The sequence below is a fragment of the Culex pipiens genome, chromosome 2 (assembly GCF_016801865.2).
Source record: "Culex pipiens pallens isolate TS chromosome 2, TS_CPP_V2, whole genome shotgun sequence".
NCBI classification, from domain to species: Eukaryota; Metazoa; Arthropoda; class Insecta; order Diptera; family Culicidae; genus Culex; species Culex pipiens.
The window spans coordinates 216,886,422-216,905,894 of NC_068938.1; the positions used below are offsets into that span (position 1 = coordinate 216,886,422).

The following is a 19,473-nucleotide window of genomic DNA, read 5'->3' on the forward strand; positions in this document are numbered from 1 at the left end:
TTCTAAAATTATATCACACTTATTCACTCGCTCTCTCGCGTAGGTTGGCAGTGTTCTTTGACAGTTTTTCTTTTTCACACACAGATTTTCACGAGATGAAATTTTCCCTGACTAGTTCATGAGAGGCACTTTTGCAGCTATTTGGTATGTTTGATGAACGGTGCACGTACAAAGAAAGTTGGCAATCTTTGAACCTTTTCCTTACTTCTCTAGAGTAGATGTTAATCCTGGTAGGCTGATTGATTAGCTGATTGATGGGTCGATTTGGTCAAAGGCTTCTTAGATCGCAACGCACTGGAGTTCGCAGCAGGCGTCCGTGTCCGCTTGGCTCATGGAGATGAGATATTCGTGCAGCTCAATGGTCTGGTGCAGCCACTTCCAGGTTTGGTGCAGGCTATTGGTGCGGTTTCTGATCGCGACGCAATCGCGACTGTAGTTAAATGGCATTCCTTTGGGAATTACGACGGCGGCGGGAGATATCTTGACAATCCAACTGGCCCCTCTCGTCCGCGCTGGGGCTTTCAACGCACCACTACCACAGGCAACTCGCGTAGAATTGGAGCAATTGCTTCTAATTAATCAAACTCGGCTCGAGGTCGGTGTTCACGACGGCATCGACGACTGACTAACTCTCGCGCACAAAACTGATCACCACTCTGAACAACGTTCTGAATGCAACTGAACCCGAGACCGTTCGTGTCGCTCGTTTATATATTTATTCCACGCATCGTTGGTGTGCGCCCGCACCAATACACGTGGCGGTGGGCCGTAACGGGCAATACAGGCAACGCAACGGACGCACCCGTCCAACCCAAAGAAGTGATATCAGCTGATGACCCCCTGTCCACACTCTGAGAACGTGGAGCGTCGTCGCGCTGCTTGTGCGTATGGATGTTCTGGATGCTACTTGCCACCAACCGTATGGGCGATGATGATGGGTTCAGTGGACCACATTAAGGTTGGCCGCATAGCAACGAACGTTAAAAAACCCAGTTGGCCACATTCATTGTCCATTTCGCGCGCGCACGGATAATGGAGTTGGTGATGCACACGCGGTAGATCTAGCAAGCATAGCAGCAGGCTATGCGTGGTTGATTGCATAGAGCGAGTGCAAGTGCACCGGAGAGCTGCGAATAGTAAAGGGATAGGAAAGTATTAGTTTGATAATCTAAGTTATAATAGAATGAAGTTTTTAATAGTTTTCTCTTACATAAGCGTTTTCTTGTTGATACAAACAACTTTTTGTTTTTGTTTCAGTTCGATTTAGTCGTTTGGTTTTATGCATCGGCAACCTAAAACTTAACACTATTTTAAAGAAATTTAAATTGATGGATTCGAATCCGTTGCAAAAATCTAGAATTTGACAAATGTGTATTTTTTTTATTTAACTTGAAATAATATGATTTCTTATTTTGGTCGAGTTGGGATGCACAGTTCAGTTACAGTCCAGACTCGATTATCCGAAGGCCTCGGAAAAAAAATCACTTCGGTAATGAAAACTTCGGATAATCGAATCACGGAAACCATTTTTTGTTTGTATATGACCCCTAAGCTGCGCTAAAGTGATTAAGATTTTTTAAATTCCAATATGGCGGTGACGAAATATTGAAAAAAAAAATGCATTTTGTTTTTGAATGGGCAATCAACTATTCAAATTTGACTAAAATGGGATCGCAGAACTCGAATTTGATGTTAGAAAAAAGAAAAAGAAAGAAAAAAAAAACGAAAAAATGTTCTTTGTTCGTGATTCAATTATCCGAAGTCCCATACAAACCTTCGGATAATCGAAACTTCGGATAATCGAGGCTTCGGATAATCGAGTCTGGACTGTATTGATATTCGTAGCATTTTTTTTTTAATTTGTTAAAACTATTTGATAAAGTGTCTGTTTTAAGCCCTTTTACGTTGAAAAGAATAGAAAATTTCACATCAGCATATATTTGCATAGCAAAATCATGTTTTTTTTTCATTTTATCTCCAATATTTAAAAAAAAATGTATATTCTTTCAAAAACAGTCAGGACTCGATTATCCGAAGGCCTTGGCAAAATTTCACTTCGGATAAGCGAAACTTGACCGAGTCACGTAGCCTAGTGGTAACGCTGCCGCCTCGCAAGCGGTAGATCGGGGTTCAAATCCCGGCTCGGACCAACACAACTGGTGATCGTTTCTCTTCTGGAATCGATTGCTTAGTAAAGGGAAGGTAGTGCATCGTCACAAGCTGGACCTTATCAACGACACCTTTTAGGAAGGCGACCTATGGAATGTTAACATTAACCTTAACATGTTGACATTAGTTGAGTTAAAAACTGCCACTGAATCAGCTTTGTAAATGCCGGCCCCGATACTCTTCAAAAGTGTTCCCCTCAGGAACTGGGAAAGATTTACTTTTACTTAAAATCGAAACTTCGGATTTTTGGTTGTTGAGCTTAGCTCTAAAGTAATTTAGAATTTTTAAATCCAAGATGTCGGCCAAAATGGCGATGATGAAACATTGAAAAAATTCAAAATTTGACTAAAATTGGGTCGCAGAACTCGAATTTGATGTTTGAAGTAAGAATATAAAAAATACGAAAAAATGTATTTCTGTTCAGCAAATTAAAAATTTAATGATTGATTGTATAGTGGGTTCTCAAATTTATTTATACTTAAATCATTTTGATCAAATAACATTTGCAGCTTTGATATTGATTTTTTTACTAACTGAAAATCTATCAATACAAACATTGGTTTGGATCCAACACTCAAAAAATTTGAAAAAAATATCTTTGCTGGAAATTGAAAAGGCAACGAAAACATGCAGTGTTGTAAATGAGTGATAGAAAAAACTATCATTTTATGATTCCTGCACCAAAATTTAAGAAGGTATAGTGACCGTCACTATAGCTTGAGAGTTCTCTTCTTTCATCTTGTGATTGCCAACATGAGCATTCTTTTTCTATCACTCCTTCTATTTTCCACGTTCACGCACACTCGCCGAAGATTCTCTTGTTTTCTCACAACACCGCAACGAAAGAACGTGAGAGGTGGATTGGAAACCGACCGTGAAACTGCGTTGTCAAATTTTGTTTAGTGGTGGCTTTTGTGGCTACGCTCTGTTGAGGGGGAAGATACTGGCAATTCTTAGTTCTGATAATTTCACGACAGAAAGAAGGGCAGTGAAAATGAGATTTTGGGCATAATAATTGCAATTGCTAAGAACTGAAAGTTTGATATTTTATCAAACCAGAAAACATGAAATATTTATCAAAATTACTACTCTTCAATTTTGACAAAATATAGGAACAATTGCATAAACTTTGTTACTTCAAGTGCATCTGGTTATCAAGCAATCTGACCGATCATCCGACTCGGGTGAGATATTTTCCTAATAAAAGTCCGTCTGTGATGCACTTACGAGCCTGTAATACGCACAGACCAACCAGTCAGTAGCTGCAACTAGAGAACTGGATTCAACCGGTCGTCAGATTTGCACACACTTGCCGTGTGCATAAAAAGCAACTTTTATTCAATCAGGCTCACTTTAGCAAGCAATTGGTCCTGATTGCATAGACGGAGTCATAGACAAGTGGATCTTGTTGGTGGCATTAAACGTATTGGAGTTTTAAATTCTTACTCAGAGCAACCGATTTGTCTGTGGCCAACTGTTCGAAATTGCATTGCAACTGCGGAATAGAACTCGTTTGAAAAGGGCACTTTTCAGTCCTATTTTGCCGCTTGTGTGACCCATTGAGGAAGAGAAGAAGAAGAAGCGACCGCGGCAGCTGATTGCAATCTACAACGGTGACGCCAAGCTCCGATAGTGTGGACGTGGCAAAAAACGGGAGCACACTCAAAGGGGTCCGCGACTGCGCAGGGAAAGGGGTCAAAAGATCAGACGTGATGATGGCGGCCTATCAGCAACACATCGTGGAAACAGATGCTGTTTGGATGCTGCTCTTCCGTCCAGAGTAATCTATTATTATTTGCCTGCCGGACTCGCTTGAGTGAGCCCAATAATGTACAATGAAGTAAGATTGCGCGTAAGAACGTACGATCGGAGTACATAGTAGAATGATTGTAACATACATTGTAGGCAAAGTAATTGGTTGAAGTTTGAATATATTTGAATTTAAATTAAGAGACAAATAATCAATTTCATTCTTAGTTTATTGATTAAGCTTGACAATCAATGTAATTTACTTTTTACAAAATGATCCACTTGTCTACGTCGATCCAATTCTCCCAGAGTTCGGAGGAGACACGTGATCGGCATCAAACATTGTAAACTGTTTGCAATTGGAATGATCTGGGGCCACGCACGCAACGGATGTCTGGATGTCATGAAGCCTGATTGGGTTAAACAGAAATGACCTCGGGAGAACTTGGGCGTGTACGCGAATAGGTCGGGAACGTGCTTGTTACGAGTGTTGCGCAGGTCATGTTACTTGCGTCAGCTGAGAATTCCATAAGGCTTATCTCGGCAAGGCTACAAAGTATTATTTTTATATGATATACAATTTAACAATTCTAAGATAAATGTTTCGGACTTGATCGGAAAATTAACAAGTAATCATCATGTTTCCTGTCTGTTTACAATGAAAAAAAAAAAAAAAAACAGGTAAATAATATGTTTCAAGAATGTAGGTTAATGCTCTAGAACATCAATAATTTTGTGAGACTTTTAATTTTGTATTTTTCTTTTTATTTGGATGGAACTTTGTCTGTGCTATGTCAAAAGAAGACATTTTCATCTTTAGTTTTCCATTGAAGTCTCCAGTAGAGTGGTTCAAAGTGGCCCAATTTTCCTTCCATTACTAGGTATAATCCAGGCGGCATACAGAACTCAAATCCTAAGTTTAAGTATTTTTTAGTAGACAAAAAAATGCAAAAACATCCAAATCTATAAATTTTTGAAAAATTTTGAATTTTTGAAAAATCGAAAATATGGTCTAACAAAATTATAAGATAACTTCTAAGATGTAAAACCATATTTGCAATCTTTTTGTCGATGTGGACCGTTTTCATGTTATGCGCATTTTTATGTTAACATTAAAAAAAAACCTGCAAAACAAACAGTTTTTATTTGCATTTTCAAAATGTTCCATTAAGGAAAAGCATCTCTGCATAAAATGTTATCGAAAAGTCGAAAAAAATATCATTGAAAATAAAAATCTAACCAAAATTTTGACATTTGAGAAGGGCGTAAGTGTTTTAAATATTTTTGTAATTCGGAATTTAAATATTTCTGTATCTCGAAGCCGTTGCATCGTATCAAAAAGTGGTCAAAGAAAAACTTGTAGGAAATTTGACGGGCTTTCCGAAAAAAATACACTGAAAGATAAAAACACGCCACTTTTAATGAGATTTTCTGATTTTTTAGTTTAAAGGTCAAATTTGAAGGTGAGCCCACGATTTTTTTTCGTTCAATCTTTTTGTGAAAATAGCCTAAAATGTTACAAAAAGACTCATGAAAAATGCAGGATGGAACAACTCACCTAAAAAAATACAAAATTTTTTTTTGAAAAGTGCTCAAAACGTCAAAATTTTCAAAAAGCGAATACGGGAATCGATTCTCCAGACAATTTTACATGAAAGTCTCCATATTGACCACTGTCCTAACTCCAATCCCTGTGAAGCGGTTTTAAAAATAAAAATGGTTTTTTGATGGTTTTTGACAATTTTTATATGACAGACATGATTTTTCAATCTCGTAAATATTTTTACCGGAAAGCTCGTCCAATTTCCCATAAGATTGTCTGTGACCACATTTCAATTGGAAGTATAGGCTCACAGATATAAGCTAATTGCATTACTCATAACAGAATATTTTTTTCAGTATAGTTCAGTGGATGGTAGTAACCTGGATAGTAAATTAGCTTAAATCATCAAAAAAACGAGTTATTTCGAAAAGTGGACAAAGACAACGAGCTTTCCGGTAAAAATATTTTTGCAATTCCGTCGTGAAACTACTTACTTTTCCTGTCATTCTTGAACGACGAAATAGCCTACTTTTCTGTACCAAAAATAACAGAATCGAATAGCAACACTTTTCAAAATAAATGCTGAAAAGTTCTACTTTTCAGCACTGAAATGGGTGCTGAAAAGTTGAACTTTTCAGCACTTGTGTCGAAAAGTAACACTTTTCAACATTTTTTTGATTTAAAAGATTTATTGACAAAATACATGAAAATTTGACTTAAAATTTCACTCAATGAATGTTTTTCGGAATTGCAAAAAATGTTGTATGGAACTCGTTGCAAAACTTGATTTTTTCAGCACTTTTCGTATTTATCCAACTCGGTGAACCTCGTTGGATAAATGTACGACTCGTGCTGAAAAAATCCTCTTTTTGCAACTTGTTGCATAAACTACTATTACGAGACTGAAAAATCAAGTCTGTCATATAAAAATTGTCAAAAACCATCAAAAAACCATATTTTTCAACATTTGAGCAGTTCTCTACGAAATCGGTCTTTTTTCTTTAATTTTAATTTTTGTATTTTTAATCCGGCTGAAACTTTTTTGGTGCCTTTGGTATGACCAAAGAAGCCATTTTGCATCATTAGTTTGTCCATATAATTTTCCATACAAATTTGGCAGCTGTCCATACAAAAATGATATGTGAAAATTCAAAAATCTGTATCTTTTGAAGGAATTTTTTGATCGATTTGGTGTCTTCGGCAAAGTTGTAGGTATGGAAATGGACTACACTGAAAAAAAATGATACACGGTAAAAAAAAATTTGGTGATTTTTAATTTAACTTTTTTTCACTAAAACTTGATTTGCAAAAAAACACTATTTTTAATTTTTTTTATTTTTTGATATGTTTTAGAGGACATAAAATGCCAACTTTTCAGAAATTTCCAGAATGGGCAAAAAATCTTTGACCGAGTTATAATTTTTTGAATCAATACAGATTTTTTCAAAAAATCGAAATATTGGTCGCAAAAATTTTTCAACTTCATTTTTCGATGTAAAATCGAATTTGCAATCAAAAAGTACTTTAGTGAATTTTTGATAAAGTGCACCGTTTTCAAGTTATAACCAATTTTAGGTAACTTTTTTGAAAATAGTCGCAGTTTTTCATTTTTTAAAATTAGTGCCCATGTTTGCCCACTTTTGAAAAAAATATTTTTGAAAAGCTGAGAAAATTCTCTATATTTTGTTTTATTGAACTTTGTTGATACGACCCATAGTTGCTGAGATATTGCCATGCAAAGGTTAAAAAACAGGAAAATTGATGTTTTCTAAGTCTCACCCAAATAACCCACCATTTTCTAATGTCGATATCTCAGCAACTATAGGTCCGATTTACAATGTTAAAACATGAAACATTCGTAAAATTTTCCGATCTTTTCGAAAAAAATATTTTCAAAAATTTAAAATCAAGACTAACATTTCAAATGGGCGTAATATTGAATGTTTGGCCCGTTTGAAATGTTAGTCTTGATTTTAAATTTTTGAAAATATTTTTTTCGAAAAGATCGGAAAATTTTACGAATGTTTCATGTTTTAACATTGTAAATCGGACCTATAGTTGCTGAGATATCGACATTAGAAAATTGTGGGTTATTTGGGTGAGACTTAGAAAACATCAATTTTCCTGTTTTTAAACCTTTGCATTGCAATATCTCAGCAACTAAAGGTCGTATCAACAAAGTCCGAATAAGCAAAATATAGAGAATTTTCTCAGCTTTTCAAAAATATTTTTTTCAAAGATGGGCAAACATGGGCACTAGTTTTAAAAAATGAAAAACTGCGACTATTTTCAAAAAAGTTACCTAAAATTGGTAATAACTTGAAAACGGTGCACTTTATCAAAAATTCACTAAAGTACTTTTTGATTGCAAATTCGATTTTACATCGAAAAATGAAGTTGAAAAATTTTTGCGACCAATATTTCGATTTTTTGAAAAAATCTGTATTGATTCAAAAAATCATAACTCGGTCAAAGATTTTTTGCCCATTCTGGAAATTTCTGAAAAGTTGGCATTTTATGTCCTCTAAAACATATCAAAAAATAAAAAAAATTAAAAATAGTGTTTTTTTGCAAATCAAGTTTTAGTGACAAAAAGTTAAATTAAAAATCACCAAATTTTTTTTACCGTGTATAATTTTTTTTCAGTGTAGTCCATATCCATACCTACAACTTTGCCGAAGACACCAAATCGATCAAAAAATTCCTTCAAAAGATACAGATTTTTGAATTTTCACATATCATTTTTGTATGGACAGCTGCCAAATTTGTATGGAAAATTATATGGACAAACTAATTAAGCAAAATGGCTTCTTTGGGCATACCGAAGGCACCAAAAAAGTTTCAGCCGGATTAAAAAATACAGAAAAAATCGTATGACCGAAATCTCAGAGAATTGCTCATTTTTATTTTTAAAACCGCTGTAACTTCACAAGGAATGGACTTAGGACAGTGATCAATATGGAGACTTTTATGTAAAATTGTCTGGAGAATCGATTACCGTATACGGTTTTGAAAATTTTGACGTTTAGTTGAAGTAAATGTTTCTTGTATTTTTTTTAGGTGAGTTGCTCCATCCTGCATTTTTCATGAGTCTTTTTGTAACATTTTAGGCTATATTCACAAAAAAATTGAACTAAAAAAATCGTAAGCTCTCCTTTAAATTTGACTTTTAAACTTAAAAATCTCATAGAAGTGGCGTGTTTTTTTCTTTCAGTGTATTTTTTTCAGAAAGTCCGTCAAATTTCCTACAAGTTTGTCTTTGACCACTTTTTGATACGATGCAACGGCTTTGAGATACAGAAATATTTAAATTACGAAAAACAAAAATATTTAAAACACTTACGTCCTTCTCAAATGTCTTTATCGAGTAAAACTGGCTCCATATACACAAAAATGGCTTATATAAGCGTAGGATAACATGTCTACAAAGTTTCATTGAAATCGGAGAGAGTCCGGTAAAACCGATTCCCTATTTGTCATGGAATTGCTCAATATTTTTTTTCTAAGAGAAAACCAAATTTTTGTGTTTTTTAACCACAAATTTAACTTTAGATGGAAGTGATGCATGACTACATCCTTTGTCATGTACTTTATATATGAGAAGAATTAAATGAATTTTGAATTTTTCATTGAAAAATCTTGTAAAATCGGTTGTAAACAATTCATAATGCATTGTGTAACGCTTATTTATTTACTTTTCAATCTTTTGTTAAAATTTTGAAAGAAAGAAATCCAAGAGAATATCGAGGTGGAAAGGCATCGAGCTAGAGAGGATTTCAAGAAAAGGAGAGTAAGTTTGCAATTTGAAAAGACAAGGTGGAGAAATATTGATAGAGCGAAGATCGACAATCAGAGATTTTTCAAACTATTTAAAATTCATTGACTTTAATCAAACGAACTTAAATTTAAAATCGAAGATTTTATGTTTTTAGGTTGGTGATATTATGAAGAATATTTTTGGGCAAAAGTTTCGGCATAAATAAGTTTTTTTTTCTTGTCGAATTATTTTTTGTCACATAAGCTAGAGACTTAATCACTTTATTTCCTCTTTATTTTTTTATTTCTGCTTTCATCTGCCGGTCGCGTACACTTATAAATTTTGCTGTTTGATTAATCGCGAAAGCGCGCGCGTTTTTTGCTCGCTTTTCCACGTTCGTTTGCATTTGTTTTCTGCTTCACACTTGAAAAGGCGTTTCTAAATAACTAGTACTTGTTGTTTTTTGAATATTTTTTCTTCTTCTTATGCTGCGATAAATAAATCTCTCTTAAAACAAAAATAATAATTAGGGGTTTACAGAAAATAATGAGGGGGAGGTTTGCTTACAAATCTACGCCTACAAATCGGTTTAAATTGTTGCACTGAAAATTACACGCGACGGAACAACTACATGGGGACTTGGCAATAAAAACAATTAAACAAATTCGGAAACATATTTCCTTACTTATTTATTTCGCGGTGTCATTTTTAGCTGTAAAAGCTTCATTCACACAAAAAGTACAAAAAGTTTTGAAGCGAATCTTTCTTGTAAATGAAATTATGCAGTTTTACTACTTTTATCTCTAGGACGAAGAAGAAGGAATCACCAAAAAAGCATAAGTAAAGAGAGGGGGTGAAATAAGTTAGATTTAGTACGATTTACACCGTTTGAAAAACGGACGAATAAATTCTTCTTTTTTATGTTTCGTATCGGAATGTTAATTAAAATTAGGAAATAAATAGAAGTACACAGACGACAAAACTACAGATAAATCAACATATTGCAAGATTTTTTTTTCATGAAAAAAGTACAGCTAAGATAGAGTGTTTTTTTAAACGAGTTGAAGAAAGAGAGAATTTCGACGAAAAATAAGGCAACGACTTTGCTTTCCTTTTTTTTCAGTGTGCACTCATTACGATTCTGTAGCAAACTTGACTCTTTTCTCTCTGGTACCTTTTTGGTGGATTCGGTCTTTTTTTTTTGTTGTAAAGTTTGATTTGATGCTGAAAATCCATTCAATGAACACGATGGTTGTATGTTGATTAAATATGTTCGGCTAAAAATTTTGCTATTTTTTTTTGTTGATGTTTCGGGCGCAATTTGCGAGTAGGAAAAACTGCTTATTGTAATATACGAGTAGGTACGAGAAAGGGAAAAAGTTCTACGATTTTTGTTGTATAAGAGTATAGTTTTGCAAAGTTTTGTCTACAGATAGGAGCACGAAAAAGTTCATTTGGTTCTCTCTTTCAGCGTCGCCTTGATACTGTAAATTTCTTGTTCAATATTTTTTAGTTTTCCTTCTTTATGAAAAGATAGTTTATAGACTTTTTGTTTGTGTAATATAATATACGATTCCGGCTGCTCTCGGCTTGCGCAAACATGAAACATTGAAAGCAAATATTCGACTTCGCTCACGTTTAAATAGGTTTTTTTCTTTACTTTATCTCATCAATCAATAAAAGCTCTTCTCCTGCATCTTACCTTCTTTTGCGTGTAAATATTGTTAAATATTGTTCAACAACTTTTAATTTTCTTGCGTTTTAATCATTATGCACAGCAAACAACACATTCAGACCTAAAGCGATTTGATTGTTATCCTTTTCATCAGTGTTGCTCTCAATATTTGTCCCTTTGTTTGTATGTTTGTTGTTTTTTCTGTTATCTTGTTATATTTTGTAATAAAATTAGAAAATGCTTAAACTATCAACTGTCCTCATACATCTTAAACGGTAATGTGACTGAATTTTGCGTCCAACTGTTCAACTCTTACCAATTCTTACAAAGAGAACAAAAAAAAAACATAATTCGCAACCTAAAAGATACTGTGATGATGACGATTTTGCACTGCGCTTGTGATATTTCTCCCATTCTATTGTTGTGAGTGGAAACCATCATGTTTGCTCATTTTCAGCTGATATAAGCGCGCGCGCACACACACATACGTACACAGATAAACACGCAGCGTGAGAGAAGCATGCTCGCTTGCTGTCACTTCCTCGCCTCAATGCGAGAGAGAGGGAGAGAAGAGACGCCTTACTGTGTTTGCTGCTGGATTTCGATCTTCTCCACGGTCATGTCGGGATTCATGGCGGTTGCTTCCTAGAATGTGTTGTAATCGATTAGAATTTTTGCAAAAATGTTTGCGTTTGATGAAAAAACTAAAGCAAATATAACAACTTTAAGCTTAAATAATGGACGCGATTGAAAATGGTATAGCTTCTCGTCCTAGTGGAAATATATCCATGGAGTAATGAACACTGATTTGTTGAAATCTAGTATGAATCAAACTAGAAATGAAATGATTTTTTATTACGAAGATTTGCAAGAACTCAAAACCAGCTCTTGGGAGCTCCTTGAGAAATCATCAATCGGTAATAGTCTCTCTACTCCTGCTTTTGATACTCAACATTTCTAAAATTAAAAAAAAATTAAGTTTAAAATTTCTGAATCTCAAATTTAATATGGGTTATTCTTCGCCAACTCACACAGCCCTATGTTCTAAAGGGTCCCTGATTACGAATCCGAACTTTAAACTTTCCAAATTTGAATTTAAAAATTATTATTTTTTAAGTCGTAGATTTGTTTTTCTGTAAAAAAATAATATTCTAATTTTCGAACGATTGCACTTCAAAATTTTAGAATTTCAAAATTGGAAATTTCTGCCAACTCACACGAAACGGAAAAAGTTGTCCCATATCGAAAATCAAAATTTTAAAAATACAAATCAAGAAAACTCTAAAATTTTAAAATTCTTCAAATTTAAAAAAAAATAATAATCGAGAAAATTTTAAAATTTGAGATTCCGTCATTCTGACATTCTAAAATTTTCAAATGCAATTATTCGAAAATCAAAACATTATTTTTTACAAAAACTAAATTAAAATTTTGATATTCGAATTTTGAAAGTTTATTATTTTTACAATACAAATAAAAAAATAAAATAAAACAAAAAGTATTAAAAAGCTAAAATTCCGAAAATTCTGAAACTCAAACATTTTAAAATCTTTAAATTTTAAAAATTTGAATTTCCATCATGTAAAATTTAAATATTATTAATAAAAAATGAAAAAAGAAACTAAAAAGTTTTCCACCACCTGTTTGTAAAAAAAAAAATGCAAAAATGTCGACTAAATTATATATTTCAGAATTTACTAAATATGATGCTTTAAATTTTCAATAAAGCAACTTTTGATTAGGTAGTTTTCAGTATTTTTTAATTGAGCCACTACAAAATTTTATTCCAAATTTTCCTCCTCCATAACTTTTTTTTTTTTTGAAAAAATGGGACATATCATATTTTTTTTCACTGAAGTTTCAATTTCAATTCAACAAACTTGTAGAATCAATTTTGCAAACAAGTTACAAAAAAAAAACAAATTTCAAGCCTTATTAAAAAAATAGGCAAAAGTTATCATAATAGGCTTTATACATCATTACAGTTATGCTACCATAAAAAAATTGCAAATGTTGAAAAAATATGAAAATGTTTTTCTTTTCTTCAACTTTTCATCAACCGATCTTTGGTCCAAAAAATCATAAATTTGTAAAATACTTAAAAAGTTTGAGTTTGCTTCATAGTACAAAACGAAACATTTCACATGTTTTATAAATAAAATGTTAATTTCAGTAATTTTATTATTAGCATTTTATTATTATTTTTCAGGGAAATTTTTAAGAGGGAACAAAAATAATATGTAAATAACAATTGCAATGGTCTTATCATGTCTTACGTCATGTTTGATCTAATTCCAAGATTTTAACTTTTTTGATGAATAATGAGAATGGTAAATTGAGAATGATAATGTATCATGAAATTGATTTGGTTATTTATGGAACTAAATTTCATGTTCGTTTTCAAAATGATATTTTCGAGTGTAAAGGGAAAATATGCGTAATTTTAAGGAACATGTTATGGCTAGAAATAAATGTTATTAGGTGAGTTTTAAAACTCAGACTCGCCAAACTATCAAACAACTCAACTCAACTCCAAATCGAAGAAAAGTACAAGCCAAAAGCATGGTAAATTTTAGCCAAACTCAGCCAAAAACTCCTTGAAAAAAGAGCTTTCTCGCTCAACATTTCAAACCTCAAAACCACGCCACCTGCTCTCAAAACTTGGGAAAGTTATACTTCCGCTCGAACATGGCATTGCTAAGCTGGCGCATTCGCTCCTCCGGATCCGTGCGGAACCGTCTCGAGGCCTGTCGTGGGCAACAAAGGGGTTGGGACGATGAAGGTTTTTTTTTGGTTTTAAAACACGCTTTCGAGAAGCTATTCACATTTTTGTTTCGAAATTTTGAACATAGGTACACAGAAACGGAAGAAAAACGTCGAGTTCGAAAAGATCGCTTTAGGTGTTCAAATCGAAAGGAGGAAACTCACCTGAATGGCCTCGGCCAGGGCCTTGTCGTGGTCGATGGGATCGCCGTCCGATTGGATGGTGATCTTCTGTTCAACCCGCGTTTCCACCACGCCGTCGCGTTCCGTTTTGTACTGAAAGTTAAGAATTTTTTTAGAATGAAATTTACAGGGAGAAAAATTCGGTCTTACGGTAATGGTTTCCACCGTTCGCGTCTTGCTGGAGACCGTCTGGGAGGACACGATTTCGCCTTCGGCCGTGACGCCACTCTGGCTGTCGTCCAGCAGAACTCGGTGGTGTTCCACGTTCGGTCCGGTTGGGATCTTTGAGGCGCCCGCAACGTCGTCCACACCCTGTTTGGGACAAATTTAACAATGAGTTCGGCGAAGATTATTTACAACTCTCAAAAAAGATTCGGCTGACTGTACAGCATGCTCAAACGACACACGCTCTCTTCAAAATACCAACCGTGTAGCTCTTGTTGTAGATGACCGTCGAGTCGTCCTCCTCGCCGTACGGTCCATCGATGGGCGTTCCGGAATCGCCGGAACTCGTCGATGAAATGCTTTCGCGGCGAGCATACTAACGCAAGTTACACAACAACAACAACGACAACGAGACAAGCAGGAAGGTGTGTGGGGTGACATTTGGCCAATCGGGAGCAAATGATGCAAGCATGCACAAAATTAAAAGGAAAATTAATTTAAAAAAAATTAACTCAACGGTTAACTCAAGAGTCTCTCTCGCTTCGACGGCCCTACCTGATCTCCACTGGTGACGGTCGCGGTCGTTTTGACCTCCTGCGTAATGACCCGCTGTTCCTGGCGTTCGCCGTGCTGCGTCGTCGTGGTCGCGACCGTCTTCTCCTCCAGCTGTTGCGTCTTGGCGTTCGTGCCCAGATCTTCGTGCGTTGTGGCCGTCCGCGTGGTCACCGCCGTCGCCGTAAGGAATTTACCGTGACTATCGCTCGGGGCGTCCGCCTAGGTTCGTTGGGTGTTGTGTTGTTTAGTGAGTGTGGTTAGTGAAAGAGGTTTTTCGATGAGAGATTACTTTGCGCGCGCGCGTTGCATGATTTCGCTTGAGAGAGCACGGCTTCATCAACTCAAAACAAAATGCATGCAGGCAGAAAGAAAGCGAAAAAAAATTCGTAGAAAAAATGCGCAAAAATTTCAAACGGGTAGCAAAAACTAGCCCCTCAACGCCCCGCAGCCCTTACCTTGTGCTCCTGCGTGGAGTACACGATCTGTCCCGTGCCCAGATTCTGCACCTCTTCCTCGACGTTGTGCGTGACGCCGTCTTCGTTCTTCGTGATAACCTGTTTCGTTGTCGTTTTCACCACGGTTGGCGTTCCGCCGTACTTGCCACCCGCTGCGGCCGCTGCCGCTGCATTCCGGGGCGTTCCCGAGCTCATCTCCTTGATACTTTCGCTGCCGTACTCGGCCATGTCATCGTCGGAGCTTTCCGAGTCCCGCCGGACGGCCTTCTTGCCGCCGAGATGTTTGATGCCTTCGTAGAACTGTTCCCGCGTGATGGGGACCGTTTCCTTGGTGACGGTGACGTTCTTGCCAAAGTGGCTCGGTTCGATGTCGGCGTAGTTGAGGATCAGCTTGCCGGTGACGGGATCGCGGATGGCGGTGGCCGGGTCGATGTCCCCTGTGTTCGGGTCGATGTGGCCCCACTCGGACTTGATGCGTCCGGTGGCGGGGTCAATTTCTCCGCTGAGAGTCATCGTTTGCGTTACAGTCGTTCGGGCTCCAGCGATGCTGGGGTCGTTCGGATCAACCGCATAGGTTTCTCCGGTGATCGGATCGCGCATCTTGTAAACGTACACCGTCTTGGTCGCGATGTTGTTGATCTTTCCTGTGATCGGGTCAAAGTCAACTCCGTTCACATCGACCTCCTCGGGTTTTCCTCGCTCGTCTTTCTTGGTTAGGATGAAGATCTTGATGATCACCAGCTTGCCCGATTTGGGATCTACCTTGCCGATCTTGGTGTAGATCTCCCCAGTTTCAGCGTTGACTTGCGAGGCGGCAAACAGTGGCTCGCCAGTAGCTTCGTCAACCTGTCCAGTAGCGGCGTAGATCTGTCCGGTTGTAGGATCAACCTTGGTCAAGTTCGGATCCAGCTTTGTTTGCTTCTCGATTTCATTCGTCTTGGGGTTCAGATAACCGTAAATGGTGATAACGTAGCCGGTCTTCGGATCTACCTGACTCGAGCTGTAGATCGTCTCGCCAGTGCTCTTATCCTTACCCTCGGGAACCCAAATCTGGTTGGTCTTCGGATCAACCTTAATGTCCTTATCTTCAACGCTGGAAACATGCTTTCCACTAGCTGGGTCAATACGGTTGTGAACAATTCTAATCGAAACAATCCTACCATAATCCTTGTCCGGCTTGCCGGTCTTCGGATTGACCTGATTCTTCAACACGACCTGACCCGTCACAGGGTCGATCTTCACTTCCTTCGTCTCAGTTTTGCCCGTCTTCGGGTCAACCGAAGTCAGCGTCGACTTCACCAAATCAAACTGACCGTACTTGGTGTTGATCTTACCGTCCTTAGTATCCAACTGACCAGTGCTCTTATCGTACGTGATCGTCTTCGGGTCAACAATACCCTTCTTGTCCAGCTTACCCAATACCGAGGTAACCTCAACAACCGGATCAACCTGGTTACCAATCGCGATCAAGTGGCCCTGGCCATTGTCAACCTTGTTGGTCTTCGGATCGGTAACTCCAACGATCGTAACCTGTCCGTTATCCTTGTCAACCGTGATCGTCCTAACAACGATCTTGCCAGTCTTGGGATCTACCGCTCTCAACTCCCCTGTCTTCGGGTTGATCTCACCATACTTGGTCGCAATAAAACCGGTCTTGCTGTTCAAAATACCACGCGTTCGCTCAACTTCCCCATTGGTCGTGTCGATCTTTCCGGTAGCAGGGTCAACCTTGCTCGTGATCGTGGTGATCTCCACGATCGAATCATCATCCGGAACAACGATAATGGCCTGTCCAAGATTGTCGTCGATCTTGCCCGTGTTCGGATCAACTACTCCAGTCACGATGTGAATTTGTCCCGTCTTCGGATCCGTCTGACCCTGGAAGGTCTCGTTCTGGCCGGTTCGCTGGTTAAAGTTCACAACGGTTCCCGCCTTCGGATCAATAACTCCGTACTTGCTCTCAATCTGACCACTCTTTGTGTCCAACACCCCAGTCGAGTGCTCCACAACTCCGTTCGCCGTATCAACCTTCTTCGTCTTAGGATCGAACCGAGAAATAATTACCATGATCTTCACCTTCTTCTTAACCGGCTCCGGAGGCCCCGCGACAACCGGAACAATTCCACCCTGCTGTTCACCCGCAATGAACGACTTGTTCGGATCCGCACCATCGTCCAACGGACGGAACGATCCAGCCCCGGACAGCGCCCCATCAACCCCGCGGCCCTTGTTCGGCGAGTACGATCGCGCGCTTGTCCTCACCCCCTTCTCGGCATCTCCCTCCCCGGCCAGCCCACGACCAGCACTCGTCGGCGAGAGCTTCTCGCTCGCCTTAACCGCCGCTTCCGGCGTTCCCGGAACCTTGCGCTTCTCGACCGATTCGCGCACGTTCGCGTCCTCTCCGGGAGCGTAGTTGAAGGCCAGCCCGGTCGCGCGTCGGCTCTGCGAGTTCGGACTCAGCTGGGCGTCCTCCTTGTTCTGGCCACCCGTGCCCGACGACGGATCTTCGTCGTACCGGAAGCCGCGCGTTTTGACGTTCTTCTTGTTGGGACTAGTGTTGGGGTCGCTCTCGGAGTACTCGTACGGTTTGGTGAAGCCGGGTTTACCGCCCTCTTTCTGGCCCTGTGCCTGGGTTTGTTCCTTCACTGGGGACGACGCGTCCTTCTTGGCGCCACCGTCACCATTGGTGGTGGCGGCGGCCACCGGAGTCTTCTTGTCCTTGCTGCGCCCGGACGGGAAGGACAGGAAGCCGCCCTACGATTTTTTTCGGTGCGTTTTTTGGGGTTTTTTGTAACAATTTACCAAACGATAAAAGAAAACGAAAAAAGAAACGAAAAAAGGGGTTTTGTATGAAAAATCTAGAATACTACGGCAAACTTACAAACTATTGTTCGAAAGGGAAAATCTAAAAAGAGGGGACGTGTGAACACCTAATTCGGGGGGACTCAAATCTCAAGCTACGATCGAGATGTAGAGAAAAAGTTGAAACTATTTCTACTGAGAAGTTTAGAAAGATCGAGTTACGGAATACTTCAAAGACTGACAAAGACAACTTGTTGGACTGAATATCTCAAACTAGATGGACGAAAAAAAATTTAAAAACTCGAAACTTACCTTTCGCTTTCCGGAAGGAGACGTCGCTTCTTCGGTAGATGAGTTGAGTGCTTCCTGGTTGCCATTGTTTCCTAAAAAGATTGAATCAATTAGAAGAGAGTACACCCAAACATGTCGTCGAAGAAAATTGCGATTTTCTCTCTCACTTCAAAATCGTGAGAGAGACAAAACAAAAAAAAGAGACATTTCTCTCTCAAGTGACAGACGTTGCTCTCCCTCTACCAGTCTTTCAAAAAACGTTGCACTCACCGTTGACGGCTTCCTCCTTGACGGGCGAGACTTCCTTAACTTCCTTCTCCTTGTCCTTTTTGCCGACAACGGGTAGGACCGCCACTCCGCCAACCGGTTTCTAGAAGAGAGACAACACTGCTGTTTGAGCACGTTTTTTTTCGAGTGACAAGCGATTTGATTTTCGCGCGTTCGAGAGGATTGCTAAAATAGTGCAGCAAAAGCAACTAATCTACTAAAGGCAATTCGAACTTAGGTTGCGTTCCATTCAGATTTTTTCTTCTGTGGAACGGCTACTGATAGGGCTTCATCCATAAAGTACGTCACGCTAAAATCAGCCAAAATTTACCCCCCCTCCCCCCCTTTGTCACGCTTTCTTTATACTTATAACACGCAATGTCACACTTTCTCAGACCCCCCCTCTCCCCTAGAGCGTGACATACTTTATGGATGACGCCTAGAGAATAAAACTGAAGATTTCATTCTAAAACTACTAATCATAATTCATGCATTATGATAATAAATGAACAAAATGAGAACACAAAATAATGAAGATTCTTGATAGCTCCCAAAAGTCTTTCACGCCAAATTAGCTCACAAATCTGTTCAAATCACACAAAACGAGCGCCTTTCGATAATCCAGGTTCAAAAAGCCAAAAAAAAAAAAATCAAGAGTAGTAATTTAGATCGTTTCTTTAAGGATCACCAAAAACACCGAAGAGGTTAAAAATAAGCTAAACAAAATAAAGGCTAAAATTTCAATTGGAAAAATATCAACTTGTTTGTCCCGTTTTAATCGATTTGATCAAAAAATTGTATTTTATTTTAAAAAATGCAATGAAACAAAAAAAAAATTGTTTCCAGTACTTGAAAAAAATAAATAAATGGAAAAATGAAGAACTCGCTCTCTCCTGCGAATCTTCAAAGAGAACGAACACAATTCCATTTTTGAGAGAGAGAGCGCTACACAAGAAGAGAGTGGCAGTCTCTCTCCCGTTACAGAAATTCTGCTCTGCTCAGAACAAGGAGAGTGAGAGTGAACACGGTACAAAAGTGAAATTATGCAGGAGATAGCGATTAAATTTTCTTATTTTATTTTGATTGAGATATTCAAGTA

At 38.1% G+C, this 19,473-nt stretch overlaps 2 protein-coding genes across 2 annotated transcripts in view; both read right to left on the minus strand.

Moving 5' to 3' along the window:
- Nucleotides 1–221: 221 nt before the first annotated feature.
- On the minus strand, nt 222–688 carry LOC128092792 (uncharacterized). Its single transcript, XM_052707477.1, has one exon. The coding sequence runs from the start codon at nt 445–447 to the stop codon at nt 280–282; it is 168 nt and encodes a 55-aa protein (XP_052563437.1). The 5' UTR covers nt 448–688; the 3' UTR covers nt 222–279.
- An 8,775-nt stretch (nt 689–9,463) lies between these two features.
- LOC120425105 (protein 4.1 homolog) overlaps nt 9,464–19,473 on the minus strand; it is a 10,425-nt gene continuing 415 nt past the window's right edge. The window contains exons 2-10 of the mRNA XM_052707095.1: nt 18,378–18,477; nt 18,129–18,199; nt 15,015–17,768; nt 14,560–14,778; nt 14,267–14,380; nt 13,990–14,151; nt 13,822–13,932; nt 13,526–13,640; nt 9,464–11,538 (exon numbers count right to left, since the gene is read on the minus strand). Coding sequence (XP_052563055.1) covers nt 13,548–13,640; nt 13,822–13,932; nt 13,990–14,151; nt 14,267–14,380; nt 14,560–14,778; nt 15,015–17,768; nt 18,129–18,199; nt 18,378–18,477 — 3,624 coding nt within the window. The 3' untranslated portion in view covers nt 9,464–11,538; nt 13,526–13,547. The remainder of the gene's footprint in view (nt 11,539–13,525; nt 13,641–13,821; nt 13,933–13,989; nt 14,152–14,266; nt 14,381–14,559; nt 14,779–15,014; nt 17,769–18,128; nt 18,200–18,377; nt 18,478–19,473) is intronic.